General features: G+C 44.1%; 4 protein-coding genes across 6 annotated transcripts; 1 reads left to right on the top strand and 3 right to left on the bottom strand.

The window, feature by feature from the left end:
* On the top strand, positions 201–5,660 carry LOC8085831 (random slug protein 5). 2 transcript variants are annotated; one of them, XM_002457567.2, is made up of 6 exons: positions 201–583; positions 2,352–2,461; positions 2,554–2,733; positions 3,163–3,261; positions 4,255–4,497; positions 4,934–5,660. In XM_002457567.2, exons 2-6 carry the CDS (start codon positions 2,387–2,389, stop codon positions 5,285–5,287), a joined length of 951 nt encoding a protein of 316 aa, XP_002457612.1. In that variant the 5' UTR covers positions 201–583; positions 2,352–2,386; the 3' UTR covers positions 5,288–5,660. The 2 variants fall into 2 exon arrangements, with proteins under 2 accessions (XP_002457612.1, XP_021312920.1); XM_021457245.1 differs by having other exon boundaries at positions 573–707.
* Positions 14,308–16,532, bottom strand: LOC8085830 (protein PHYTOCHROME KINASE SUBSTRATE 4). Its single transcript, XM_002455365.2, has one exon. It carries the CDS (start codon positions 16,405–16,407, stop codon positions 14,434–14,436), a length of 1,974 nt encoding a protein of 657 aa, XP_002455410.2. The 5' UTR covers positions 16,408–16,532; the 3' UTR covers positions 14,308–14,433.
* LOC8085829 lies at positions 17,868–21,954 on the bottom strand. Its single transcript, XM_002455364.2, has 6 exons — positions 21,678–21,954; positions 21,009–21,059; positions 20,859–20,910; positions 20,256–20,314; positions 19,497–19,542; positions 17,868–18,370 (listed from the first exon to the last, which is right to left on the bottom strand). The coding sequence occupies exons 1-6, from the start codon at positions 21,759–21,761 to the stop codon at positions 18,204–18,206; spliced, it is 459 nt and encodes a 152-aa protein (XP_002455409.1). The 5' UTR covers positions 21,762–21,954; the 3' UTR covers positions 17,868–18,203.
* LOC8074501 lies at positions 24,703–26,360 on the bottom strand. Of its 2 annotated transcripts, none has more exons than XM_021455846.1 (3): positions 26,008–26,360; positions 25,757–25,824; positions 24,703–25,297 (listed from the first exon to the last, which is right to left on the bottom strand). In XM_021455846.1, the coding sequence occupies exons 1-3, from the start codon at positions 26,141–26,143 to the stop codon at positions 25,145–25,147; spliced, it is 357 nt and encodes a 118-aa protein (XP_021311521.1). In that variant the 5' UTR covers positions 26,144–26,360; the 3' UTR covers positions 24,703–25,144. The 2 variants fall into 2 exon arrangements, with proteins under 2 accessions (XP_021311521.1, XP_002455408.1); XM_002455363.2 differs by having other exon boundaries at positions 24,703–25,294; positions 26,008–26,357.

Below are 27,958 nucleotides of genomic sequence, written 5' to 3'. Positions count from 1 at the left end.
TGTTTCAGTGAGTGTTTTTTTTTTTTGAGAAAGAAATAAATTGAGGCGGGCGCCCTCCCTTTGCATTGACTTGCTCCGCGCTGGAAATCTCTTGATCCCCTCGCAAAAAAGGAAAAAATATCTTGGTATTGCTCGGGGGACATCATATCATCAGTAGTTAGTTGATGAATACCCAACCACGTCCACATGCCCTGACCCCCGGTGCACGGCCAAAGATCAACAAGATGCCGGTCGCCGCGCGGCAGCATCCCCGCGGGAGCCGTGACACCTGACGCGCCAACAGACCACCCGGTGGGCGGTGGCACGGCAGCAAGCACTCATCAGCCTCCACCTCCACCTCCACCTCCGCCTCCACGCGCTGGGGCGGGCGGCGACCTCCCACCCGTCTCGCACGCCGAGAACCTGTTTGTTTTTCTTTTCTTTTCCCCGATTCCTTTCTCGCCCGCCCAGTCGCCCTTCCCCGGGTCCACAACACTTCCACTCCCTCAACCCCACCAGACCCCTCAACTGCCACATTTCCGTCGCTACCGGAGCCGCCACTCCCACGACCACGAACGCCGGCGACCGAGCGGAAACGAACCAGGTTCGTGCCTCTCTCTCTCTCTCGTCATTCCTTCGTGCCGCCTCGCCGTTCTCGGCGACCGGGGTCCGGCAACTGCGAATTCCTGGTTGTTATCGGGTTGGGGTTTGAGCGCCGGGTTTGACGGGTGAGATTAGATTCCTCATTCCTGCTCCTAGCTGCTTTACTTCTCCCATTCCCTGGCAGATCGCTTGACTTTGGGGGTTCTTCGTGGATGTGAGGTGAGGTTGGGTTTCGATCCGTTCCTCCTCCTCCAGCTCCGGTCCGGTGGTTCTCGCCGGTCGGGCTGGCTCCCGGAAGATCGGAGCTGCACACTGGCGGTACCGCGTTGCGTTAACTTGATCTCGACCTGGCGGTGTGAAGTGCTTCCAGATCCAGTCCTGCCTCATGCGACTGTGCGAGGGCTAACAGCAGCTTGTACCTCGGCCGAATTCCAGTACCCCTGCCGTGCCGTGCTAAGATTTTGATATCGTCGCATCGTGGTGGCTGCTCCCCTGTCAGTCCACTCCCATACGTCGTGGCGACTGGAATTCAGTGGCCTGCCGGCCTGCTGCCCTAGTTAATGACCCCCCTCCTTTTCGGAGATTTTGATGTTTGATGGCCCAATCTGGCCATGAATCGATCATCAGTTGGAAGTTGCTATCTGCATTTATTATTCCTAGATTATTTTGTTTTGTTTGCATGGAGACCATTACCGCTGCTCGTATGACCTTTATACTCAGAAATATGGCATTCATAACGCTCCAGTAAGAAGGAAATACACGTTTCTTTTTAGTACGGCTAGCCCCCATTTCAAATCAGATAAATCTGATGTAGCAGAAGAGCAGAAATTAAGAAAACAGGCTACTACCTCCAGCATATCTGCACTCTGCCTCAGAGTCAGTTAGCCCCCAGGAGCTAAACGTTTAAAACCCACCAGTCTGCGGAAGCATAGTAAAGTTCTACAGGCCTATTACAGACCTTCCAGGCCGAACAGTGATATAAAAAACACTACATACACACTTGCCATGTAGAATATCACCGTAACAGAAAATTTCCATGCTCCCAAACTCCCTGCTATTATGAAGAAGTTATTGCAGAGACTGCAGTCAACCAGTTTTATGTTCAATTGCAGAATTTCAGTCTCTTTATGTGTTTGTGTTTGTGATGCTAAAACGGTCTGCATAGATCTTATTTGGAGAAATCATACTATTGTAACTTTTAAAGTCTGAAACATATAATTTGGTACAATTCATTGTCCAAACTTGTGTTTATGGCACTGTATCTATGTCAGTATGTTTACTGTTTAAATTACTGCTTCTTGTGACTGGATGGACTAAGGCCTTGTTTAGTTCCTAGAAAATTTTACAAAAATTTTCACATTCTCCGTCACATCGAATCTTTAGACGCATACATGAAGTATTAAATATAGACAAAAATAAAAATTAATTGCACAGTTTGGTCGGAATTGACGAGACGAATCTTTTGAGTCTAGTTAGTCTATGATTGGACAATATTTGTCAAATACAAACAAAAATGCTACAGTGTCGATTTCCCAAATTTTTTGGAACTAAAAAGGCCTAATTTAACTTCTGTTGGACATAAAAGCTGACCTCTTGTCAACCTCGGGTATTTACCTGAATATTTGCCGCACCCTCTTAATTAAGCTGTTAAGTTTTCAGTATGTTATTCTGTTAACTTCTCTTTTGCTACTTTTTGCACAAAGTAGCCAACTGAAATTTATTTATGTATGTCCATTCTTCTTCTAATAGCATTTATCCATGGCTTGCAGTTATCTAGTGGAGCTGCCTCGTCCAAGGTACTGTAATGTCCTTTCTATTCAAGTCTAGCAATGGTGGTACCACTGAAAAAACCATGCCCCTGGAAGAACAGCAAGAAAAAGTAAGATCAAACTTGCCTAGACATCTCTGCTGGATTTTAGCTAAGCGCTTTTTAGTAAGTATTAACTTGCTGCACTGTGACTCTGTGAGCAGATAAATGAACTACGCAAGGTGCTTGGTGACCACTCATCACCAGCCATTCAAGACTTCCTTTCAGATGCCTCATTAGCGAGATTTCTTCGAGCAAGGAACTGGAATGTGCAGAAAGCTAGTAAAATGATGAAAGCAGCTGTGAAGTGGCGGCTTGCATTCAAACCTGAAAACATCTGTTGGGTATGTTGGTTTTAATTAAAGATAACATAATTAATTAATTATAGGCAGTACATAGATCAATACATTCAAACTTTAGTGAGGAGTAGCCAAGCAGGGGGTCCTTGTAGCTCAGTTCATAGATCCTCTGGTTCCTTTAAAGGTACAGCATTAGTTGTCAAAAAGAAAAGGTACAGCATTCCCCTCTGCTAGGAAAAAAAGCTATGTCTTCTCCCCCACCGCCCCGCCCCCCGAATGCTCTGACCTACAGTCTATCTGAAAGTTCAGTATAGGAGGAATAAGCAGGATGCTAATTTAAGGATATTGTTTTAATTGATTGGGGGTGAACAAGCTGTAGCTTAAAAGCTGCTTGTATTTGTTTTTACAGAATATCTCATATTTTGCAGTTACACAACATATAATAAGCTTGTTTCATTCTTTCTCCTCCTTCAGGATGATATTTCAGAGGAAGCAGAGACCGGAAAGATATATAGGGCAGACTATAAGGACAAACATGGCAGAACTGTTCTTGTATTGAGGCCTGGTTTAGAGGTTAGTTTAGATACTGGAGATTAAACTTCTGGAAATAATTTTTTTGTGAACATCTTTCTCGAAATAATTGAGTTGACATCTTCAGATTATTGAGATTTTTGTCGTCTTGCAGAGTTCTGCATTAGATATACCTGTCATCTAATATGCTTGGAGATTAGATTTAATCATATGATCTAGTTGGAACATTTGGAAATAACCATAGGCATGTTATCTTGCAAAGTGCTAACCCTGCCGATATGAGTATATTGAACAAAAGAATGTGAAACACATGATCAATTGACCTTTATGATCTGAATTTTTAAACTCAAACTATTAGGAGAAACAAAAAGGTGAATTTCAAGCTATGCATTAAATACCTTTAGTACCTTCTCTCTTTTTTCCCTTAGTTACCGTGACAATCTTTTGTTGAAAATATTTTGCGTTTCCTAATTCCAAATTACTACGGTCTGCGCTTCCAGGAGGTATGTCCATTGCCTGGACTGCCATTTGCAGGAGTCCTGAAAGCAAGAAAGTCAAGTTAACATTTAGGGATAACTATCATCAGAGTAGATAATGACAAATCAATCAAAATAACTGAGGCTTACTTTTCAGTTGAAACGTCTTCAACCACGACACTGAACTCATTTTTAACTTGAGGAAGAGCACCAATTGTGAACAGGCTCTTGTCACCATCATATGCAAAATCTTTATTTGCATGTTCAGCAGCATAAGTTTGCTGCAGTTTTTTTATCACTTTTCTTCCTGACCCTTTGCGATCAACCGGTGTATCATCTTCATACTTCAAATTGACCTGCAACAAATTACCAATGCAGTATGAACTACTGAATTTGTATGGTGTTAGTTTACTTCGAGGATTATTACATATGTAGGGTGTTCAATATTGATTTGATGAACCAATATCATTGTGCAGTCTAGGCTTCAAAAGCTTGTTGATCAAATGTGAAACATCTATTTTTTAAAACTTGTATGTTTGGTCTTTTTGAAATGTGGCAGAACACTACCTCAGCAACAGGACAGATCAAATATCTAGTCTACTCTCTGGAGAAAGCAATTATGAACCTGACGGAAGATCAAGAGAAGATGGTATGGCTGACAGATTTCCAGTCCTGGACATTGGGAAGCACACCACTGAAGGTGACCCGTGAGACTGTCAATGTCTTGCAAGACTGTTATCCTGAGAGGTTGGGGCTTGCAATCCTTTACAACCCTCCTAGGATATTTGAATCATTCTGGAAGGTGACCACAACTGACTTTCTTCTTTTTCACTTAAGAACCAGCATTTCTTCTGTTTTCTGCCATTCTCACTGGTGCATCAGTATGGAAGTGATTGCTACCAGCCTAGGTTCATATTACTAATGGGATTCAGTCAACTATTTATTGGGCTTCCATTCATGGAACACAAATGTAATGATCCTCTTCATCTGTGTTCCATGATGTGTTGTGCACTCTACTGCTACCAAGACCAGGACCCAAATCATGGAAATTAAACTATATGAAACGTAACAGATGATCACTGAAAATGCACTGTATGGATTATGTTGTGAATGAGGCAGCAATATCCAATCCCTCGCCATTATTACTGTTAACTGCTTTCATCCCTTTTCTGCTTCGGTACATAAGTTATTCCATTGGTTCAAACAGCAAGCAGTCTAACCATAATTACAACTGACAGATAGTGAAGCCGTTCCTGGACCAAGAGACCCGCAAGAAGGTGAAGTTTGTGTACTCCAACGACAAGGAGAGCCAGAAGATAATGGCAGAAGTCTTTGACATGGAGGAGCTCGACTCGGCATTTGGGGGAAAGAACCCAGCGACATTTGAGTACAACAGCTACGCAGAGCGAATGCAGGAGGACGACAAGAAGATGGGATCGTTGCACAGTTCAACCAATAGCTTGCTTGAATCAGCTGAGAAGGAGGCTAATGGCGCAGACTCGGACGCCTCAAGTGAGGCCTCCTTCTACAGTGGAACTGACTCTCCGAAACATGAGGACGGTGAACACAGCATCGCAAAGAAGAGCGGCTGAGCTAAACTGCTTTGATTGCTCAAATTGAGGGAGCTGAGGAATGGAATAGGTCAACATATCTAGCTTGAACGATTGTCAGGACCGATGGCGATGAGCCGATGACAGATTACAAGCTGGTTAGATAACGTTGCCGGGTCTAGGCGGAATGTATATTTGCTGCTCATGATATTAGAGTATATGTAAGAGTTTGGACCATCAACGCTGAATTGGTGATGCGTTATACATCTTTGGAATAAGTTTAACTTCTCCGCGGTACATGTTTGGTTACTCGTTGACGTCGCCCAATGTATATTCCAGTTCCCAATGTCTCTAACAGCGTTTATCAACTTGGACCATTGTATGTCTTGGAAATTAAAATGTACTCTATCTATTCTAAATTATTTGATATTTTAACTTTTCTAGATAAATAGATTTTGCTATGCACTTAAATATGCACTATGTCTAAATACTAATTTAAAATGGAGGGAGTACGAGCCAACTACTGTATTACCTCTCGAATAACAGAAGGTTGTTCCAAAAAGTTGGTTTTGGTTTGCAAAATGAGTCTTCAACGATCATTGGAAACGAACGAGGAAGTAATCCCGCCTTGGCCGAAAAAAAATCTAAGAATCTAAGGCTAGTCTCAATGGAAGTTTCATGATTTGCATTAAATAGGTTGCCACATAGGCTTTTTTAATGATATGACAGTGTATTTAAGAAGAAAGAAAAAATAATGAAATTCTCTTGGTACGATTACCAACTCTTTATGAGTCTTGAAATTAAATGCTTATGAAACCATGAAATGAAACTCTCCATTAAGAGTGAGTGTTTTATCTAAGTTTCATTTTATTTCATATGACATGATAGTCTTGGAAACAACGCCATGAAACTCCCCACTGAGACGCCATGAAACTCGAAACAACGTCATGAAACTCCCCACTGAGACGCCATTTTATTTCATATGACATGACAGTCTTGAAAACAACGCCATGAAGTTGTTTGAGTTTCCTAAGGTCAGCCATGAAACGCCATGAAACTCCCCACTGCGTGCGGGTGCCTCTTATTACATAGTATATCCTATTTAATATGCATAACACTCTCATGAAACATGCATTGAGACTGACCTTAGCAAACTCAAAACAACTTACACTCTCCATTGTAATTCTAAGACATTCTATGTTTCTAGGGTACATTGCTTTTCACATATATCTGATACAGTATATATCTATAAATGTATTTATAAAAGCTAAAACATCTTATAATTTAAATCGAGAGTATATTTTAGAATGAAGAGAGAAAGAGAGTAGCAAATGAAGTTTTTTTCTTTAAAAAAAATAAAACGTCTTCTTATATTATATTAACGGAGAGAACGTAATTGAACGGCGGGGCACAATGGCGGAGCTGACGAACTTTTACGACTAGGGCCAATACTATTAAGCACTAACATCAGATCATATGCTAATGGGTTAAGTAATGCTAGTATATAGATTTAGCTAAAAAAACAAAGAAAATACTCTAATATTTTTCCCACGTCTAGGGCTATGACCATATTAGCCGTAGGCTTATATCCGCCACTGACTGGGCAGGGGGTATGTACATGACTGCTATATATGTTTCTTCAATAGAATCTATTTCATTTACTCGGTGGGTTCTTAATGGCTAACATACCTTCGATCTTAATTGCTGGCATAGCAAAGGAATCGGCACATTGGCGCGTTCAATCAATTTCCATGCATCTGAGGAAGGATCGTCTCATGCATCCCCGTGAGGCCGTGACGCATGGGGATGGCGGGCGGGGGCCAGTCGTGACTCATCCACTTCATCCTCTCGTCCTTACTGTAGAGAAGTGTATAGAGAGCCAACAACGAAACTGTATTGCACCTCATCTGGTATTTGTACAGATTACAGCCGTGTGCGGCAGAGCGCACGTACAGGTGAACGTGGGCGACGTCGTGCGCCTCACGCGTGAGCTAAATTGAGCCAATAAACCGTTCCAACACCCCCCGCAGTCCTGTGAGGATTGGCCAAAGACTAAAGCCATTCCATTAGACATGAGTGCTAATTGTGCTTAGCTATAGAAAAAAATATGATTTGTCCACTGCAATAAAGAGCTAAGACTAGGACCATAGCCCTAGTGGCTCTAGTGTTGGGTCCGCCACTGATCGCACTGTTATTAGATATATAGGATACACAGACTGGATCAGTGGATCGGAAGCCCTGAAATGTTGCCGACGGCAAGCCCTTCGTCATAAATCATAATGTCGACATACTGTTTGCCGGTGGGCACGTGTAGAACACAAAGGTCGCCGAGCTGAACGCGTTCTGGAACGAAGTGGATGTTCAACTCAATATGTTTGGTTCGCTTGTGATCAAACTGGATTAGCTTTTGTCAAAAAAAAAACCGGATTAGCGAACATTTAGACGGCTGAGATGTTGTCGCAGTGAAGCTCGTCAAGAAGTTGACGGAGCCAAATACACTCCGCAGCTGCATTTGCGACAGCTCGGTACTCAGCCTCCGCACTTGAACGAGACACTGTGGGTTGGTGTTTTGAAGACTATAACATCATAGGCTTCACCTAAGATGCAGAAGCCTGACGTCGAGCGTCTGGCACTACGTGAAAAATTTACTAAGAGAACGCTCCCTCAATGTAGTGACGGCTAGCATTTGAGTCGCCCTTATAGTGGCTGGGCCGACAACCAAAAAGCCAGCCGCCCTTGTAGTGGTCACTATAGAGGCGGCGCCCTTATAACAATCCACTGTAGGGGTGGTTGGTGATCCAGCCGCCCCTACAGTGATCTGTAGCTATAAGTGGCTTGCCCACCCTTCTTTATCCCCGAAGCACTCAGTTCTACTCGCATAAAAAGACTTGGAAGGCCTTGACTGGCCCGGTCGGCGTCCGAGTACGCTGTGATATGGAGGCCCGGGCCTGGGGGGGGGGGGGGGAGGGACATCCGTCCTAGGTCCATTCCACCGATGGCCCCCCACTCATGTATGTATACACTGCTATACATATATGCTACGACGCCAGCGCTAGATCCTGTATCCCATGATCACGACGGCAGAAGTCGCACGCGGCCTTCCGCAGTTCCGCCTTCGGCCTTTCCTGCGTGTGCGGCGTCGGCGTGTGGAGGGCGGGGCCTGCCGATGTGTTCGAGACTTTGGCCTTGTTTCACTTTTCGGAACTGTAGCACTTTCGTTTCGGAACTGTAGCACTTTCGTTTGTTTGTGACAAATATTATCCAATCATGCACTAACTAGGATCAAAAGATTCGTCTCGTGATTTTCAGCTAAACTGTGTAATTAGTTTTTGTTTTCGTCTATATTTAATGTTTCATGCATGTGCCACAAGATTCGATGTGACAGGAAATCTTGAAAACTTTTTGGTTTTCAGGGTGAACTAAACAAGGCCTTTCCGTTTCTAGAATTCCACAGTAATCACGACCCTAATCTCACCTCACCTCTCACGTGGACGTGATCTCTTGTCTCTGATTCTCTCAACCTGAATTCCTATTCGGCAATCGGCATACGGCTTGTCGACAGTAGCAAGGAGAGGATCGGAGGCAGGCGCCACGCGGCACCAACCAGCATGGTATGAATCTAAAATTTATTTAATTAGTCCTTGTTTAGTTCCTAAAAATTTTCTTTCATCTCATCACATCGAATCTTTGGACATATATACACGGAGCATTAAATATAGATAAAAAAATAACTAATTACATAGTTTGTACCTAACATTGCGAGATGAATTTTTTGAGCCTAATGAGTTTATGATTGGACACTAATTGCTAAATAAATACATCAATCCATTGTTGGATGAGATTGATATTGAAACCATCATCGATGGCTTCACATCAAAAAATGTTAGAAGAAATTTTTGAGGTAATTTACTATGTATACAAATTATTTCATATGAATATTGTTTTTGCATTCACTTAACTATTTATTAGTAATATTTTGTATATATAGGTGTATATATTGCCATTGGGTAATACTAGTATTATTATTATGTTCATGTAAAAAAGGTCTAAAATTTTAGCTTTCGTTCTACGTCTAAAATTACTCAGGACCGGCCCTGTATGGAGTTCCAACACTTACGCAAACCCTCCTCCATTCCAATGGACCATGAGGTTCAGCTCCAGCTCCAGATAGGTGGCCAAGAATTGAAGAAGCAGCAGCAGCAGCAGCACGCATGCCCTCAGAAGCTTCAGCGGATCGATCCACGGTCTGTCGCGCGACCACATACAGCCGATGGCGATGGCGATGGCGAAGGCACATGGCCGGCCCATCTCGTGCTGCCTCGGAAGGAACAGCGACCGATCCATCCAGAGCTCGGCAACTCGATCCCTGCTATGGAACAAGCAGAGGCGATCGAAGCGGGTCCGTGTCGCGCGTGCCAGGATTCTGATCTGCCTTCACCGGCGTCGTGGCTGCGGCGCGGCCACGTACGCACGCATGTGGTTCTTTTTTCTTTTGCCGCCAAAGCTTCTTCTCAGTCCGCTGTACCTTGGTGTCTTGTTCCGCTGTACCTGTGTGCACTGTTGCTAGCGCGGCATATGAGACCATACCCGGCAGTACGTATTCTACTGATCCGAATACACTTGGTCATCTCTCGACGTCTTATCCTAGGCTAGGCTGTTTAGATTTGAAATTTTTTGGCTAAAGAGAATTTTTTTTTGGAATTGGAGCTTGGGAACTAAACAGGGTCAAAAAAATTTGTAGCCAAAATTTTGAGCTGCAACTATGCACGCACTTCTATGGAAACCCACTAATGACAACTGCAACTGCATGCAGCCCAAGTTGTCTCAGAAAAAATTTGTCAAACTAAACACCTAAAATTGCGTCTAACCACAAAAAATTTTACCACTTTCGCCAAAAAATTTCAAATCTAAACAGTGCTCCATGACGTGATTGACGCCTTGACGGCATGTCTTTGGGACAAAATCAGACAAGGAACACGTGTTTTTTTTTGCTCCTAAGGGCACGTGTGCTTGCAATATGGACCACATGTAGATTCGTGCTCAGCGTCTCTCTCCTACCGAATACAAACCTCAACGTATTATACTGATCCAAATACATTTGGTCATCTCTCGACGTCTTTTCCTACACTAAGTCACCTATACTGCTCCATGACGTGATTGACGCCTTGACAGCATGTCTTTAGGACAAAATCAAACAAGGAACAAGCGTTTTCTTTTGGCCCCTAAGGACACGTGTCCTCACAATATGGACCACAAGATTCGTGTTCAGCGTTTCTCTCCTGCTGAGTACGAATCTCAAAACAAATCATGTGATTCACGTTTTGAGGACATGTGCTTTTAGAGGCAAATTTTACTTTACTGCAGTCTCCCTTTTTTCTTTTCAGTTTTTGTTTATATCTTAAAAAAAATAGAAGTGGGCACACGTTTTGATATTCAAGTTTTTTTTAAAAAACATCTTTTATTGAGAAATAATATATATATATATATATATATATATATATATATATATATATATATATATATATATATATATATATATATATATAGGTAGTCTAATAACATGTAGCGCGTTTTGCTGGACTATCTGGACAACTAAAAATGATATTTCCTTTATGAACAAACAATAATTTCGTTTAACTGAGGTCTTGTTTAGATGCAAAAACTTTTGAAATTTTGATACTGTAGCACTTTTGTTTGTATTTGATAAACAATATCTAATAATAGACTACCTAGGTTTAAAAGATTCGTATCACGATTTACAGACAAACTGTACAATTAATTATTTTTTATGTATATTTAATACTCTATACATGTGTTGTAAGATTCGATATAAGAGGGAATCTTTTAAAATTTTGAAATTTTGAAGGGATCTAAACATGCCTTAACAATTGTTGACATTCAGCTTGATGAAGCATTGTTGTCCATGTATGCATCATGTTTCTCATGCCTTGGTTGTGGTTGGTTTCGAGCCACATATTTGAGTGGTTCTAGGCTTCATTTTGTTAGACCTAGTTATAGATGCAGATATTTATAAATATGAGCGTACACTTATCTTTATGAACGTATACATATACACCTTACTTATGAGCACCTCTAAAGAATCGAGTTGAACCGGCAAATCTCGAGATTGACGAAATCACCGCAGACGCCTGACTATCGAGAGGCACGTCGTCTATCACTGAAAGCATGTCGCCGTTAAATTCTAAAAAAAACTAAAAAAATACGAGCACCTATGTTAAGTCAGGAACTTGAGCCGAGTGGATAGGTTTCACCACAAAATATCCAACCTGCTAACCTATGATCATCCTAGCTATAGAAATCTAGCATGAGGTGGTGGACACAGCTTGGCTGCTTTGCTCGTAGCTCGCCGTGCACTTCATGTGCACACTACAGTAACAGGCTCGTACTTATGCACGAACAAACCAAACAGCTAGTCAGCTATACCAAGCTAAATTGATTCCCCACCCCACCCACACAAAAAAAAGCTACCAAGGCTAAATTTGCCATGCTACTTTTTTTTTTCGTTTTTGCTTTTCTTCATCTAATAAAATGAACGACAAAACTTTTGTCGAACCTTTCAGAAAAAAAAAATGTCATGCTAGCAGGTAGCGCATGAGGTGCACACAATTTGTTAGTGCCATATTCGTTCATTGATTCATTCTGCTTAGGGTCATTGTGTCGACCCTGAACATGTTACGGGTGCATTACATAGGGATCCAAATTCTCTTACAAACGTCTATTTAATTAATTAGTGAACTAAATTATTTTCACAAATTGTTTGGCAAGCTGATAGAATCTAGGTTCTTGGAAGGAAGGCAAAAACATTGTTTTATATGAAAAAAAATATCATAGAAATAGACCTTACCTAAGTTCAGTATTGAATGAATAATTCTCATTCTTCGGCATACATGCAATTCGATCAGAGTTAATCCCTCTATAATGCACGTCACGCGACAGCCGATTTAATTTCCTGAACAAAAAACTACTGCCATTGCCATTTGGTACAGTATACGAGGAGAAGCTACCTCCAGAAAGCAGAATATGAATATGAATATGAATGCTGCTACCTTGAGTTGGACAAGCAGGAGACCGGTCGATCGACTGGTCTGCCTCCGCCTCTCAGCAGTGTGGCGATGTGTAGCAAAATCGCCTCCACACTCAAACGCAAAAAAAAAAAAAGGAGGTGGGACTGAGACCTGTAACTCCAGTGTGCAAGCGATCGGAATTGAGAGATAGAAATGCTCAGGAAGAGACGAAAGTGGCGTGCATCCAAAATTTTAGGGGAAAAAACACCACCACGCACCACGGTTTGACTTGTGTCCTTTTGACATTTTGGGACTTCTCCGAAACTTAAGGCTTGTTCGATCTATGTATGAGAAGCAATTGAAGTAAGGTCCCGTTTTGGCACGTCTGTACTTCACTTAAAGCTATTTTTAAAGGCTTTTAGCTCTATGAATAACTCTATCGATAGAACTAGAGCTATTTTAGTAAAACGTTTGATAAAACAGCTTCTTCATTAAAATATGCTTTCATAGAATACTACGTAGAATGAGCTGAAGCTGAGAGAAGCCACTATTTTTAGCTCATTCGCACGCCAAAACTCTGAGAGCACGTTTTAGAAACTTTATCCCCCGTTTGGTAAAAAAGGGCTCCTGAAGACGTTGGAGAAGTTCATGTTACTAAGGCCAAGAAGTGGCGCATACAAATGAGATGAGATGAAGAGGTCCGGTGTGGAATATGACTATAGTTTAATGAGAGTTTTATAGATATTAAATAAGCTACCACTTAGCAAATATATCGATGACATAATATTAATAAAGAGAGTGATATTCAAAGTTTCATTGTCTACACTGTTTTCAAACTGTAACACATAAAATCTCCACTAAGACTGATCTTAGTGGAAGCAATAACACTAATAGCTCCGTTCCAAATTATAAGTCATTTCAAGAATCTTGGAGAGTCAAAATATTTTCAAGTTTGACCAAAAATATAGAGAGAAATATAAAAATTTATGTCATAAAATAGGTACACTATGAAAATATAACTAACAAAGAATCTAATGATACTTGGTTGGTAGAAAAAATGTTATTATTTTGCTATATAAATTTGGTTAAACTTGAAAAACTTTAATTCTCTAAGATTTTTAGAATGACTTATAATTTGGGACGGAGGGAGTAGTAAGTAATTATAAGTAGTAAATCATAATCATTATGGCTGCTTGTTCTTCTAACACTGATACTAAGTTTGTAAGAAATATTAAAATGAGGAGATAACCACATATCTAGTTGTCCAGTTCCCGTCCCTCTAAATAAACACGAGACTGAACCAATCCACTACCATTTCGCTAACTAAGGCCTTGTTTGTTGTCAAAAAATTTCAAGATTTCCCGTCACATCGAATCTTGCGGCACATGTATGGAGTATTAAATTTAGACGAAAACAAAAACTAATTACCAATTTGTCTGTAAATCGCGAGATGAATCTTTTGACCCTAATTAGTCTATGATTGGACAATATTTACCACAAACAAACGAAAGTGCTACAGTACTCAAAATCCAAAATTTTTGCCAACTAAACAAGGCCTGCCAAAAAAAAACAACAAGGATCATCACATCCCTCTAACTAAACAGAAATCTTAATCATTAAAATTAGGGATGCATCCCGCTATGTCTCCGAACCAAACACAAGCTTATATACAATCTAAGCATATAGAAATAGTATATATCTTCTATATCTATAACTAATAGATCAAACTTCTACTCTTAAAATATATGTGCACATGCAAATTCCTGGACAAAGCATTAGATTCAATACAATAGTTCATATATTCTTAAGTGGTTGCTCCCTTACAGTTATTAATCGCGAAGCGATCATATAGCTTAGCGGAAGTTGAACACACGAGTTGTAACGAGCAGGAAGAAATAACTATAGACTACAGAGGTGCCCCATTAATTTTGTGTAAAACTCTGAAGAAAATCACAGCAGCATGAGTGGGTGGACAATGCTGTTAACACAGTAGTTTCGCTCAACACAATCCAAATAAACAAAACTTACGCATCCACATTTGTACTGTACATAGCGACAATGTCATTATCAGAAACCCACCGGCAAAAAAAAAAAAAAGGCAACCTCGTGCGCGCATGTACATAGTTCATTTCGCGCCGCCGCCGGCTACTTGATGGCGGCGTGTCACGTCCGGACTGGCACGTGAGCGCGGCCGTGGTGGTGGTACCGTGACGCGCCGTCACCGGACCTCTTGGCTGCTGCCGCGCCCGGGTGAGTCGGCGGCCGGACCACCCGCACCGGAGTGGGCCCCACGCTGACCGCCTTCTCGCACCGGCAGCTGCTGAGGAACCCGCCGCCGCCGCCGCCGCCGCTCTTCTTCCGGCGGGCGCTGCGGGACATGGCGGCGGTGAACCCGGTCTCGGGGGACTGATCTGGCGGGACGACGTAGCGGAGGTCGTCGACGCAGCACGCGGACGCGGCGCTGGAGAAGTTGGCCATGCTGGCCGCGTCGAACGCGCCACCCTCGGCCGTGGCCACGCTCCACACCACGCTCGCCTCGCTCGCCGGGTACATGCACTCGCTCAGCGCCGGCTCGGCGGCCACCGCGGAGACGTAGGGCAGGTCGTCGTCGGCCGAGTTGCGCCGGCTTCCCCGCCCGGGGTACGTGGTCGGGTACGAGGAGGACGCCGCGAAGCTCTCCAGGTCGAACAGGTCCGAGCTCGCGTCGCTCATCGCTTCCTCGTCCACCACCAATGGCGCAACCGCCGGCGGAGCACGCGGGAGCAGCCCGACGCGGCTCGCCAGAGGCACGGTGGCGGGCGGAGGGTCTGAGAGCATCACCGAGTCCTCGTCGATGGGGCGGAACACCTCCAGCGACACGCGCGGCGGCTCGTCCAAGATGCCGCCGACGCCGCCGCCGCTGACGACCCTGGCCGCGCCGAGTGCTGGGAACGTGAACCCGCCGGAGCTCAGGACGCGGCGATCGATGTCGGGATTGCTTAAAGCGGTGAACGGCACGTCGGCGGCGAGAGGGAACGCGCGGCTCCCCGGCGTTACCGTGACCTTCACCTTGGTGGGCACCTCCTCCTCCTCCTCCTCCTCGGTCGCCGCGGCTCTCGGAGGAGACGGGTGCTTCGCCTTAAAGATGGCGCTCTCCAGGCACTCCTCCACGGCGCACTGCGGGCTGAACTTGGCGTGGAAGTGCGCCGTCGTCGCCGGGCTCCTCGGCTCGGACGCGACGTCGACGGTGACCGCCTTCCTGCCGGCGCAGGGGCAGTCGCGGCCGAACAGCGTCCAGCGCTGGCCGTTCGAACCACCACCGGTCCTCCTGCTGCCGCGGTAACCCTGATCGCTGCCATATACCGCCGCGGCGCCGGCGCCAATGCTCCCCGTGTGGTGCTGCTGCTGCTGCTGCCTGGCCGCGGCCAGGTGTCCGGCAGAGAGCAGGCCGGACCGGCTGTTCCAGCTGGCCTCCGACGACGCGACGGTGCGGCCGCTCTGGCTGGCCACGTCCGCCACCGATGGGACGGACAGCCGCGGCGGCAGGCCGTAGTCGTGATCGTGATCAGGGAGCGCGAGCGCGGGCGCGGGCGGCGCAGGGATCATGGCGGCGTCGCGCCTGCCGACGTCGGCCGCGCTGAAGTAGCGCTCGGCCGTGAAGATGCCGATCTCGGCGCCGCTGGACCGGCGCCCCGACGACGGCGCCGCCGCCGGGCGGAGGTGGACGCCGGCGCCGGCGGCGGAGAGGCAGACCGGCCGCGCCGGCGCGATCCTGTACCTGTCCATGCGGTGCGGTTGCGGGCTCTCTCTCGTTCGTTTGTCCCGCAGTGAGAGCGAGGGCACTGTGGCGTGATGAGACGGGGGGGAAGGAGACGGAGATGGGGGCGTGATTTGTAGGAGCAGGAGCGCGGGTGCAGCCAAGCGAGTACAGACTGGAGGACGGGGATGGCCGATGCCGATGGCGAGCGCGCGAGGGGAGGAGTACGGAGAGCCATCAGCGAGTGTAAGCGTCCGTGACGTGCCGCGGGAATTTTGTTTTTTTAAAAGCGTGTGGCTCTGGTCGCGCGGCAGCCGGCAGGCATTTGTGATTTGTGAGACGGGGACGCCGGCCGCCGGCGGTCCGCTGCTGCGTGCGGCGTGCGACGTGCCTCGACCCATCGGGCGAGCGAGGAGGAAACCTACACGGTATTCCAAGCATGCACGAACCTAGTTTTCCACTCCATCACTCAACTTAAACCATGATTTACATTGGATCATTTCGTCTCGATGATCTAAGGTCTTGTTTAGTTTCAAAATTTTTTGCAAAATAAAAATAGTAATACTTTCGTTTGTATTTGACAAATATTATCTAATCATGAACTAACTAGGCTCAAAAGATTTGTCTCATCAATTTCGACCAACTGTGCAAATAGTTTTTATTTTCGTCTATATTTAATACTTCATGCATCCATTTAAAGATTTGATGTGACGAAAAATCTGAAAAGTTTTGTAAAATTTTTTGGAAACTAAACAATGCCTAACGCACAAGTGGGAGTCCATTGCTTGCTAGTATAGAGTTACAGTACTGGTCGACGAGAAGTGACAAGACAAGCGAGGCCTTTTGCCGGTTCATGGATTTTCGCCCGGGCGTGACAAGGGCACAAGGCTGAACAAGAGGCACGTCAGCCACAGCTACTGTACCTACTTGCGTGCATTTCATCATTGATCTAAGGAAAACTGTGACGACTATATTCAGAGTCTCTACTCAGACTCTCAAATCTCACCCTCAAACCCTTGTTTCAGAAGCTCACTCCAAGGTCACCTATCCTACCTTTCAGTTTTCATCTTTCGCTCGCTTGTCTTATAAGCCGTACTTTTCTACCAGCCAACAGTGTTTTTCTCTCACGATAAATTAGCGAATCTACCCCCTCCCCCCGCCAGCGGCGGGGGGTCCGATTCTAACCGCTGGATCTGCCATCCTCGCTAGCCAGAAACAAATTCTCGACCTTTCTCCAGTCTCACCCCCCATCTACTCATCAAATGTTGCATAAATTCTCAACCTTTCTCCAGTCTATACCCCTTCCCCCTCTACTTGGCGAATTCTGCAGCCCATCCCCCTTTCGTTGCCGAACCCTAGCTTCGGCAATCTCCTCCAAACCTGGCTAGAGTCCACCTCTAGATTTCCCCGAGCTTGAGCTCAGGACGGTCTCAAGAAACACCTGCCCCTTCCTCTGGTCTTATCTCCCAAACTCTGACCGCCCGAGCTCAGAGGTACCGAGCTCAACCTCCTCCAGCCAACACCCACGCCATAGCTCCGGCCATCCTGACCTCAGCTTGCACGCCCGATCATCAATTGCCATTGAAGTTCAACCCAGCAACGATTTGATTTGAAAATGATCTGAATTTCGCCAAACTGTAGAAAGCTAATGCCTTCACGACAAAAGCATGCCTCATTAAAAGATAAAGAACACTAAAATTGCTTGTTGGAAATAAAAACATCCCCACTAAAATTGTTTGTTGGAAACAAAAACACCCTTGACATCTCAGCAGTGGATATCCAGCGAAGGCGATGAGATCACAATTATTAACCAATGAAGACTAGTTGGCATTTTACTTGTAAATACTGAATGCACTCACCATACCATTGAGCGTGACAATACTTTCCAGCGCTAGAATATCTCAAAAGAACCTCAGCTCAGTGTACACTGGTCACAGCACCAACTTTTATTGGACCACAAAACATAGCCCAGTGCTAGCTATACATCAAGATATATCCAAAATTTATAAACAGGGCACATATAGCATCCATCCACGAGGGGAAAAAATACCATGTACAAAAGCATCCCTCGTTAAAGAGGGCAAGGAGTGATAAAGAAGTCATGTTTCATAGAGTAGGATGGGATGAGTCTTGCATAGTTAGGAGGATAGTTTCTCAAGGCAGGCGAGTTATGTAGAGGAACTGTTGCACCAATAACTTACAATGGTGAGGAGCTTCTTTTCTTGTGCATGTCGTCATGAGATGCAGAGGGGGCAAAGGAGGGTGCATGCTTTGCTACATGTGAAGAAGAGCGGGCAAAGGAGTGCGATGACACAGCATGATAGGATGATGAAACCAGCTGTGCGGTGGCTGGTATTGTACCACCTACAAATCAATAAAAATAATTTCAGTGTAATATAATATAAGTGTCATGTCTTGCAGTGAATGTGTTGAAAAATGATTTCATGTAATAGTCATATTAAACAGAGGAAACGTGAGGTGATATCAATACTTGCCTACCATGCATCTTTACTCCATTCTGACTATCTATTAATAAAATAAATAAATGTTGTATGCTAACCATGAGAAACATCACATAGTATGTGGTTTCTGATTGTGACATGCGTTACCAACGGCCCCACATCAATAATGAACAACACAACTACATGCCAGTTATGTCATTATGTGTTGACGATTCATATAATTCAGCAAGGAAAAGAGGGGGACAGTTTACGATCGAGGATGTGCATAAACTTCTATTACAATAGTCTGGCGTCTCATGAACATGCTAAAGCTTCAAAATCCTAAGGTGGTGTCACTGCTGCTTATTATGCATTAAGCATTAGCAAAGCAAACTCGCCACCCCCCACACTTTGTAGAGAAATTAAGCATTAGCAATTTAGCATATATGATTGAACTTGTAGGAGAGCCGAGGTGAGACATGCATGTACATATAATTGAACTGATTCACCCAAAATAACCAGTAAAAGAATGGCTTATGTATAGTTTAGCACTAATGCTTAAGGTCCTACATCACAAAATCTAGAGATCAAAGCCCCATGCAGGCCAATCAGGACAAACCTTTTGAAAGTAAAAATTAACTGCTGAGGTTCCCTTCTTCTCCTGTTCTACTTTTGAATGCTTTATATCCAATTAAGTTTATCTAACCTTTAGCAGGGGACATCATGGATGGAAACAGAAAAGGTGAAATTGATTTGCCACAAGGTAACTTATCAAGGATGGCGACTGGAGCATTGCCGAAAGCAAATATGGATGAAATTTCTATGGTATATTAACACTTAAATGAGTAATTTATCATTAGTGAATAATATCACCATCAAATGGAGCCAACAAATGGAACTTATCCAGAGCATAAAATCTCTATAAATCAAGAATAATTGTATCGAGCATTGCCATGATAATAAAAAATCTAAATTTTTTGACAGCAAAATAAGCACACAAAATAACTAAGCAGACAAAAAAAAAAGGTACACACAGAAGACTGACAAACCTGCTAATCCAGCACATGCAGAAGAGAACACAATAACTGGTGGTGCCTGCATACAAGGATCAACATGTGATCAACTTTTTATTGTTCTTGACAAAAAAGACTGCTCATAATTTCTGCCCTCTTAACTTGGTGCAGCTATGGATACATACTAAGAAATCTCAACATGGCACACATTTGTAAACATATCTGATTTGATGGAATTGTTAAATAGAACACAGGGTCTGATTGGATATTTAGCACTGCAGAGATAAAGTCATGAATGGTGTGCTTAGAACATTAGAACGAAGTATGTCTTGATATCTGCTATAGAATGAATGTTACAACTGAAGATTGGCGGAGCGTGGGGAAAAATTAAGGGGGGAGCTAATTTCAGTATGCATTTGCATATTGTGATTTATTACAAGCCTGTAAACAAACGAGCAAGTGCACATGTCGGTTGCTGCAGTTCAGAGAGCAAGTGCATGAAAGAAAGTTCCATGTCTCATATCTGCATGACAATATGAGCTCCAACTAGGTGCGTACAGCATGTACAGAATTGCAGGGCAGCAGTTTGCTTGCATGCATCCATGCAGAATACTCCAAGGCAGGGGGAGGGGGGGGGGGGGGGAGGCAACCGCCCAGTTTCGCCTTAATGTAGCTCCGCCAGCGGTCACAGCGATGGGCGATGGCCATGAAGTTATTAATAAGAAATGTCCTTAAAATGGTTCATGCTGAACAGGTACACAAGAAAATGGATTATAAAAGTATATAATAACTTACACCAACAAAAAAATGCATCCACATCGGACCCTTAATGTGGCGTCGAACAACAGGCATAACTGCATTAGAAACTCAGAAATCAGATCTTATGGAAAAATAATTATCATTGCACAGCAGCATTAATAACAGGCCAAAACTTATGAAAAACACAAAAAGGTTAACCAATTTCATCCTATGCCCATTTATCAAAAAAATATATACAAAGCCAAAATCAACTAAATATAAATAAAGTGAGCAAATATAATGTGAACCAATGAGATGATCTTTGACATGCTCAGGAACGTATGAGGAATAAACATTATGCTATTTGCAAAGTACTGTTTACACATGCAAAGAAATCCCAAACCGAGCACAGCATAAAAGTTTTTTAGCACAAAAAGAAGAATATAATCATGCCTCAAAGTTTCCAGTAGATCGTATGAATGGCAAGTGTTACTAAGCCAACTAATAACATCACTCACGAATCACAATCACATAGACAAAATATGCAGCAAGTGGATCCCAAACTAATTTAATTACAATCAATTCATTAGTCACAAGGCGGAGCAAACTAAATGGTACTCAAACAACTCAATTTGTTACAGATTACAGAAGAGAACATACCATGGTTGAAACCATAAAACGCTCCTGCTATACCCCCAAGAGCCGAACCAATCTGCCACGAGATGGAAACATATGTGTATTTAATACTAACAGCCACATCAAAGTCCTAATATCTTACAGAACATCAGCCAAGCTGGAGAGGGAACATACCATGGAGAAGCTATCTCGAACCAACGGAGGTACTGTCCAGCTGCTCGTTTCCTTCAAGCAGTAACAAAATCAAGGATCAGTTGAGCTGTGTTAGTTACTTTCGAATTCAATACTTCCAGCAGTTTGTAAACAAATCTCTATGCTGAGCTGTGAATGTCAATTTGCACAAAATGGCTACTCTCATTTACAAACATCTGAGCATGAAAACCTTGCACTGCCAAAATCAAAGTAAGTGGATTTTTTTTTTCTTTGTTATAAATAAAACAGGACACCCCTGGCACTGTCCTCGGGCTGGAAATTCAGACATTGAGAATCAACAACTAGATGCAGCAAAAGCAGGTCAAGTGTAACAAAAACATAACTACCATATTAATTTTTTTCCTCCAACTCAATAATAAATCCCTACCGAGCTGCCAATTTCAATTTGTGCACACTAACTACGCTCACGAACATAGGCGCATCGAAGCAGCAAGTACTAGCAGAACTGGAACTGAGTCGGGCCATAATCAAGGTCAGTAGACAACAAAAAATCGCTAGCACGGTCAACCGCCCGAATTAGCAGGCGGAGAATCAACAACCGCTACCAGCGGCAAGGCAGCGCGACCCGGCGGGTAGCAACAGCTTCATCATGGACGAGAGGGAGGAGGCGATCTGGGGGCGTGGGTTCACCATGTCCTTGGAGAGTGGCCCGGCGCAGTGGTGGCACCGCCGGGGGATCTCAGGGCAGCGCGTGGCGTCCTCCGCAGCTTTCATGGCGCCTTCCTCCGCTCGGCGGAACCCGGATGCCCGGATGGATGAGGAACTGAGGACGACGACGGATCGGTCGGTCGTTCGGGTCCGCCGCGAGCTCGCGGTGGCGGGAGGGCCTGCTTGTCACACGCTGCGGCCGCAGGAAGAAAACCCGCCGCAGCGCAAACCCTCGTGCTTGGGCACGCAGATTTCCAATTCCAGCGGCCGGGATCCAGCCAGCGATCGAGGCCGCAGCCGTCCGATAGGACATGACTGCGAGATCTACTGGGCTGGGAAAAAACGGCCCGCTTTCAATCCATCGTCCTGGCCCATCAATCAGAAACCCAGGCCACTTTCCTATTGGGCTGTCCATATTTCAAACAGATCAACTCCGAACAAACCGCTTTGTCCACTTAACCCTAAACCCTAGACCCTAAACCCTAATGGTATAGATCTCTTTATTTATCCACAACTTTTCATAAAAAAAATGTTTATGTCCCTTGTAAAAAATCCTTATTGATCACAGGCAATTACATCAAGTTAACAATTATAATAAGATCACTCATAACATCTATAGTCTACACAGCTAAGGTGTACATGATCTATTAAAATTAGAGAAGAATGGCATGGCATCTATCATGCCATAGCGAGGTACCACAACACACAATGTAGTCTTCAATTCTGCTTACCACTGTAGTAGTAGTAGCACTTGGACCGCGATGAAGGCTCACCAAAAACAATGCCTCCAAAAACATGCATGCGCACATCCTTGCAGTGATCCAACTAGTAAAAGGACACAACATATTTTGACCCTAGAAACTGGCTAAGGTCTGACATATCAATTTCTCCTTAGAATTGAGGAACTTGTACCACTACATCACGCCCATAGAAAAATACACAAAAAGTCAATTCAATTCCTCATAGGCATTTAGGACACACTAGAGAGAACCTGGATCAAGTCTTCACTACACATGATTTTAAGTTATTTGTGCTCTAAATTTGTATAAATTTTAGCATGATAGTGCTAGACACTTCTCTAGCAATCAATTATGATCTTAAAACATGTACCACAACCAATAGAGAGGGTGTTTGGATCTATCTAGAAATCCTTTGTTGTCATTAGCAGTCATAACCTCTCATCCAAACAATTACTATAAAGATGTTCATTCATGATTAGGTCCAAACTGTTCAGCCTTTGATTATATAGCAGTAGTAGTCACACTTCTCTTATTCATCTCAATGCAAGTACTTGCATCAACAAGTGTTGTGCCTCATGAACCTATAAGAAAATTAAATGGGGAGTAAAAGATAGCAATAGAGAAATGTTTTTTCCCAATAGTGTGTATTTTTTGTGGCAACTAGATATTTGATAGAAGAGCTCGAGCCTGCTATCACATGTTGCAAGGAAAAAAACTTAGAGGAATAAGGTTTGTGAAGAAGATACAACCAAGGATAATGCCTGGGTGCGGACATGCTTTATATAGATTATAGTGTTTGCTTTTAAATGGTTCTTAACTCCATGTGGATAATTTCTTAGGAAAATCCTGCCAATTGAGCATCTCCTACAAGTGCCACCATCTACACAAGTTTATAGAGTCGATAAGAGAAATTCTGCAAAGGAGAAGCGCTTGATTTAGGTTTTCTAGAGAGGTCTTAGGTGCATATGATTCATTACCTTGTTTTTTTATGCCATATTGTTGTCCAGAGGAGCTAAGGGAAGTATAGTGACAAGTATAGAGAGAAGCATGTCATACTCCCTCTGTCCCAAATAAAAGGCATTCTAAAGACTCAACACATGTACCAAGACTAGTGAGAAATGACTAAGATATCCCTACTATTCTCTCTCATGCACTTGTACTTCACAAACGCCAAAAGTTGTTGTCTACCTTCGCAGAGAGCGCATGTAGTAGATCTACTCCCTTGGAATGGGGTAAAGTAGTAGGACATGAGCTAGAATGACATTATCATTGGGATAATGTTCAAAGGCCGACCTTCTTTTCGGGACAGAGAGAGTAAGTCGTGAATGATGGACATAGTCAAGGCCTATCACTATTGTGCGTACGAGGTGATGGAATTAAGCTTGTCACTTTTCATCGTCGTAAGAGACAGGCACTATGCCCATCTCTTATGATGAGTCATCGGTGATGGCTCCCAAATGACACGGCAATATCCCTATCACTTTAGTTTATTTAGAGCAACTCCTACATGTTAGCTAAAAGTAAATGCTAAATCTCTTGATTTAGCCATCATATATAATAGAAAAGTCCCTGGTTGGCTATATTTCATGCACTGGAGTAATAACTTGTGTAACTTGTGCCAGCATTTTGTTATGGGGTTAATAAGTTCATTTTTTTTTTACACAGATCGAGCTAGTAAAATGGACTTCTTCCCATGGCGCGTGGCACAATTATCATATTTGGCAACATTTGGTTAGCTACATTGTATTACATGTGTGCATAGGTAACACTCAGATCACAAAACAACTTACTGTCGAGCTTTACGCCGAATGTATCCAATGCAAATCATCATCATCTAAACTCTGACTATGGCCTTGTTTAGTTCACCCTGAAAACCAAAAAGTTTTCAAGATTCTCCGTCACATCGAATCTTGTGGCACATGCATGAAACATTAAATATAGACGAAAACAAAAACTAATTACACAGTTTAGCTGTAAATCATGAGACGAATCTTTTGATCCTAGTTAGTCCATGATTGGATAATATTTGTCACAAACAAACGAAAGTGCTACAGTACCGAAAAGTTTTCACTTTTCGGAACTAAACAAGGCCTATATACATGTGTGTCTCGCGTATATATATTGAGATGGAACATCATCTGGACAGACATATTCATCATATATGTAATCTATCATCATTGTAGGAACACCGATCGAAAAGAAATTAGTAATACGCCTGGCATTCGCTGCCTTGCACAGAGCACAGATGGACCGGACACATGAGCAGATTAAACAAGGTTTCCAGCACATGCTAACCAGCTAGGATCACACTGAGGAGCCCGTCACCGATACTACAAGAACAAAGCAAAAAGAGGAAGCTCTAGTCCGAGACATGGAGACACAGACATCGATCAGAGGCAAGGCAAGCACACGCCGACACGCGCATATAATCACAGCCACATTCACGACTAGATGGCCGTGCTCGTGCAGTGCAGTGCATTGCACGCGAAAGGAGCACAAAAAATAAAAATAAAAAGGGGTTTTACAAACAAAGTGATTGCTGAGTTACTTGAGTAGCCACGCGCGAACTACAATTTACTGCGACTACACTGCTCTTCCCGCTGTGTCCCTGCTTGCCCCTGCATGTCACTGGTTGGCAGCAGCTCCTGTGATTGATTGGTCTGGGTCCCATCCCATGCGGCCGGCGGCGATCCAGCCGGTGGTCGGCGATCACGGGTGCGGGACGTGCCGGCTATTGGCGCCGGGGAAGCTGTAGTCCTCGGTCGACTCCATCGCCACCCTCTCCAGCACCACGTCTCCGTCGCCTCCGTCCTCCTCTGCCGCCGCCGCCGCCGCCGTCGAGTGCCCGCGCGCCACCTCCTGCTGGACACGTGGACCATTATTATTATTATTATTCAGTTAATAACCAGGATCATCAGTTTATTAGGCACGTCCTGTTTAATCGATCAGATGAACGGGCAATTGACCAAAAAACAAGCAACCCCCCCCCCCCTATGATTGTTTATAGAGTTGTAATCCTGTTAGTTGAGAAATCTGCTCTCACAAAACAATCATAGGGGGGGGGTACTTGTACGATACTGTGCCATTATCTAGGAAAATAAAATACTGTACGATACTTGACGCTTGCACATCATGCTATTATTGTCTCCGGCCGGCGGCCAGATGCACATGCATTATTCCTTTGATCTAGTATAATCAGATCGCGTTTGCAACTAATCTTTACCTTTGCATCTGAACACTGTAATAGCTATGTAAAAGGGCACGCAGTAATTGTGCTGCAACAATTGAAGCTTCATCTAGGGGGTGAAATGAATCACTGACCTGTGCTAGAGCATTCTCCAGTGCGGCCGCCACGCCATGCTCCGAGAACGAGGCAGGAGCAGCACCCGCTGCAAGAGACGAGAAGAGAACACGGAGACCAAGCCCGTTCAGATCAACTGGCTGAACTGGAAGATGAGACTTGAGAGAGAGAGAGAGAGAGAGAGAGAGAGAGAGAGAGAGAGAGAGAGAGAGAGAGAGAGAGAGAGAGAGAGAGAGAGAGAGACGTGGGGAAGCAGATGACGGTCAGGTACCGAGAGAGGTCGAAGCCGAAGGCGCGGCCATGGCGTCGGCGCGGGCGAGGCAGAGCGAGAGCAGGGCAAGGAGCACCGCGACGAGGCGGAGGACGGCGCCGCTCCCGCGCCTGCGTTGCTGCCGCTGTTGCGCCATCACATTGCCAGCCCGGAGCGGAGCGGTGCGCCTCCCCTGCGCTTCGGTTTGCCTTCTCTTCTCGTTCGATCTCCGGGAGGTCTTGTGAGCCCGTGAGGGGGAGGAGGAGCTTTGACCTGCGACTGTGCACGGTGGCCGCTTTTTTATAAAAAGCAAGCTGGCGGCGTCGTGCGGTGCCCCACCGTGGCCACGCCATGCGTGCGACAACTGGTGGCTGGCTTTCCGATTGCGCGCTGCAGCAGACAGCACGGTTGGTCTGACTCTGACGAGAACGAGATCCTCTGCGTCGTCTCCCACGAAAGGTCGCTCCTTCGAGGGAAGGACGTGATGGATTCTTGGCTTTGTTTCGGCCTTGTTTAGATGCAACAAAGGCAAAAAAAAAAAATTTGAAGTTTGACACTGTAAAACTTTCGTTTGTATTTGATAAATATTGTTCAATCATGGACTAACTAGCCTCAAAAGATCCGTCTTGCGATTTACAAGTAAACTGTGCAGTTAGTTATTTTTTTTTATCTATGTTTAATGCTCCATGCATGCGTCTAAAGATTCGATGTGATGGGGAATCTTATAAACTTTTAGAATTTTGGGTGCATCTAAACAAGGTTGTTCACCCAAAACCAAAAAAATTTCAAGATTATCCGTTACATCGAATCTTGCGGCATATGCATGGAACATTAAATATAGATAAAAACAAAAACTAATTGCACAGTTTGCCTGTAAATCGCGAGCTGAATCTTAAGCCTAATTACTCCATAATTGGATAATGTTTATCAAATAAAACAAAAGTGTTACAGTGTCAAGATTCAAAAACTTTTTGAACTAAACAAGGCCTTAATTGCAAAAAAAATTTTATAAAATCGCTACTTTAACACTTTCATTTGTATTAACTAAGTTTAAAATATTTGTCTCACAAAATATAGACAAATTATATAATTAATTATTTTTTAATCTATATTTAATGCTTCGCTCATGTGCCGCAAGATTTGATATAACGGAGAATCTGATAGATTTTGTAAAATTTATAAGAGGTAAACAAGGGCTTGCTCGAAACCGGCTTAGGCCCTGTTTGGTTGCTCCTCATTTGTTTTAACACCTATTACATTGAATATTCAGATACATGTATGGAATATTAAATATAAACTATTTACGAAACTAAAAACACAACTAGATAATAATTTATGAGATGAAGATTTAATTAGTCCATAATTTAATACTAATTGTTAAAATAAAACAAAAATACTATAGTATGTTAATAACTTTAACACATACCATCAAACACCCTTAACAACAGCGTTCACATCTCGGTCGCGGACGCAGAGGATCCGCTGGCCACGGCGTTGCGACTGCGGCGACCGCGCTCACACGGACCACGCCCCGGCGGGTCAACCACCGCATTATTCTGCTGCGCGCGCCCTGCTGCCGGCTTGGACTTTTGTTCGCGAGCACCAGCCTGAGATTCTTCTTCCCGATGCAGGCACATCGATTGGGATTTGGGAATAGGATTACTAGCTGTCGCACAGAGGAAGAGAGCTAAACGCTCTGCTAACCACTGACCGCTCGCGTTATTTAAGCATTTGAATATGCTAATCCGAGCTTAGGATCTCGCCCAGGCCCAGCTGCGGACATCGAAATCGGCATCTCGCGGGGTCACAGGCCGGGCAGAAAAGAAATATTCAAAACTTTTGGCCACGCATATGGCTCGTTCCGTGCTTCGAGATTTGTCTCGTGACCCCGGGTTTAACTGGCCGGCGGCCAGGGATTAGCGTGTTCTAACCGTTCCTAGACCAAGACTAATAATACAACTCAATGGTGATG

Source organism: Sorghum bicolor, chromosome 3 (assembly GCF_000003195.3).
Source record: "Sorghum bicolor cultivar BTx623 chromosome 3, Sorghum_bicolor_NCBIv3, whole genome shotgun sequence".
NCBI lineage: Eukaryota > Viridiplantae > Streptophyta > Magnoliopsida > Poales > Poaceae > Sorghum > Sorghum bicolor.
This window is presented reverse-complemented; position numbering and strand designations above follow the sequence as displayed.

Excerpts from the sequence above, each read along its gene's own strand:
- LOC8085831 (XM_002457567.2), top strand. The coding sequence starts at position 2,387 with ATGTCCTTTCTATTCAAGTCTAGCAATGGTGGTACCACTGAAAAAACC. Across the intron at positions 2,462-2,553 it reads TGGAAGAACAGCAAGAAAAA|ATAAATGAACTACGCAAGGT; the intron begins GTAAGATCAAAC and ends CTCTGTGAGCAG. Across the intron at positions 2,734-3,162 it reads AACCTGAAAACATCTGTTGG|GATGATATTTCAGAGGAAGC; the intron begins GTATGTTGGTTT and ends CTCCTCCTTCAG.
- LOC8085830 (XM_002455365.2), bottom strand. The coding sequence starts at position 16,407 with ATGGGTCGAGGCACGTCGCACGCCGCACGCAGCAGCGGACCGCCGGCG.
- LOC8085829 (XM_002455364.2), bottom strand. The coding sequence starts at position 21,761 with ATGAAAGCTGCGGAGGACGCCACGCGCTGCCCTGAGATCCCCCGGCGG. Across the intron at positions 20,911-21,008 it reads TTCGAGATAGCTTCTCCATG|ATTGGTTCGGCTCTTGGGGG; the intron begins GTATGTTCCCTC and ends ATCTCGTGGCAG. Across the intron at positions 20,315-20,858 it reads GTTTTATGGTTTCAACCATG|TTATGCCTGTTGTTCGACGC; the intron begins GTATGTTCTCTT and ends TTTCTAATGCAG.
- LOC8074501 (XM_021455846.1), bottom strand. The coding sequence starts at position 26,143 with ATGGCGCAACAGCGGCAGCAACGCAGGCGCGGGAGCGGCGCCGTCCTC. Across the intron at positions 25,825-26,007 it reads TTCGGCTTCGACCTCTCTCG|CGGGTGCTGCTCCTGCCTCG; the intron begins GTACCTGACCGT and ends CGTCTCTTGCAG. Across the intron at positions 25,298-25,756 it reads TGGAGAATGCTCTAGCACAG|CAGGAGGTGGCGCGCGGGCA; the intron begins GTCAGTGATTCA and ends CCACGTGTCCAG.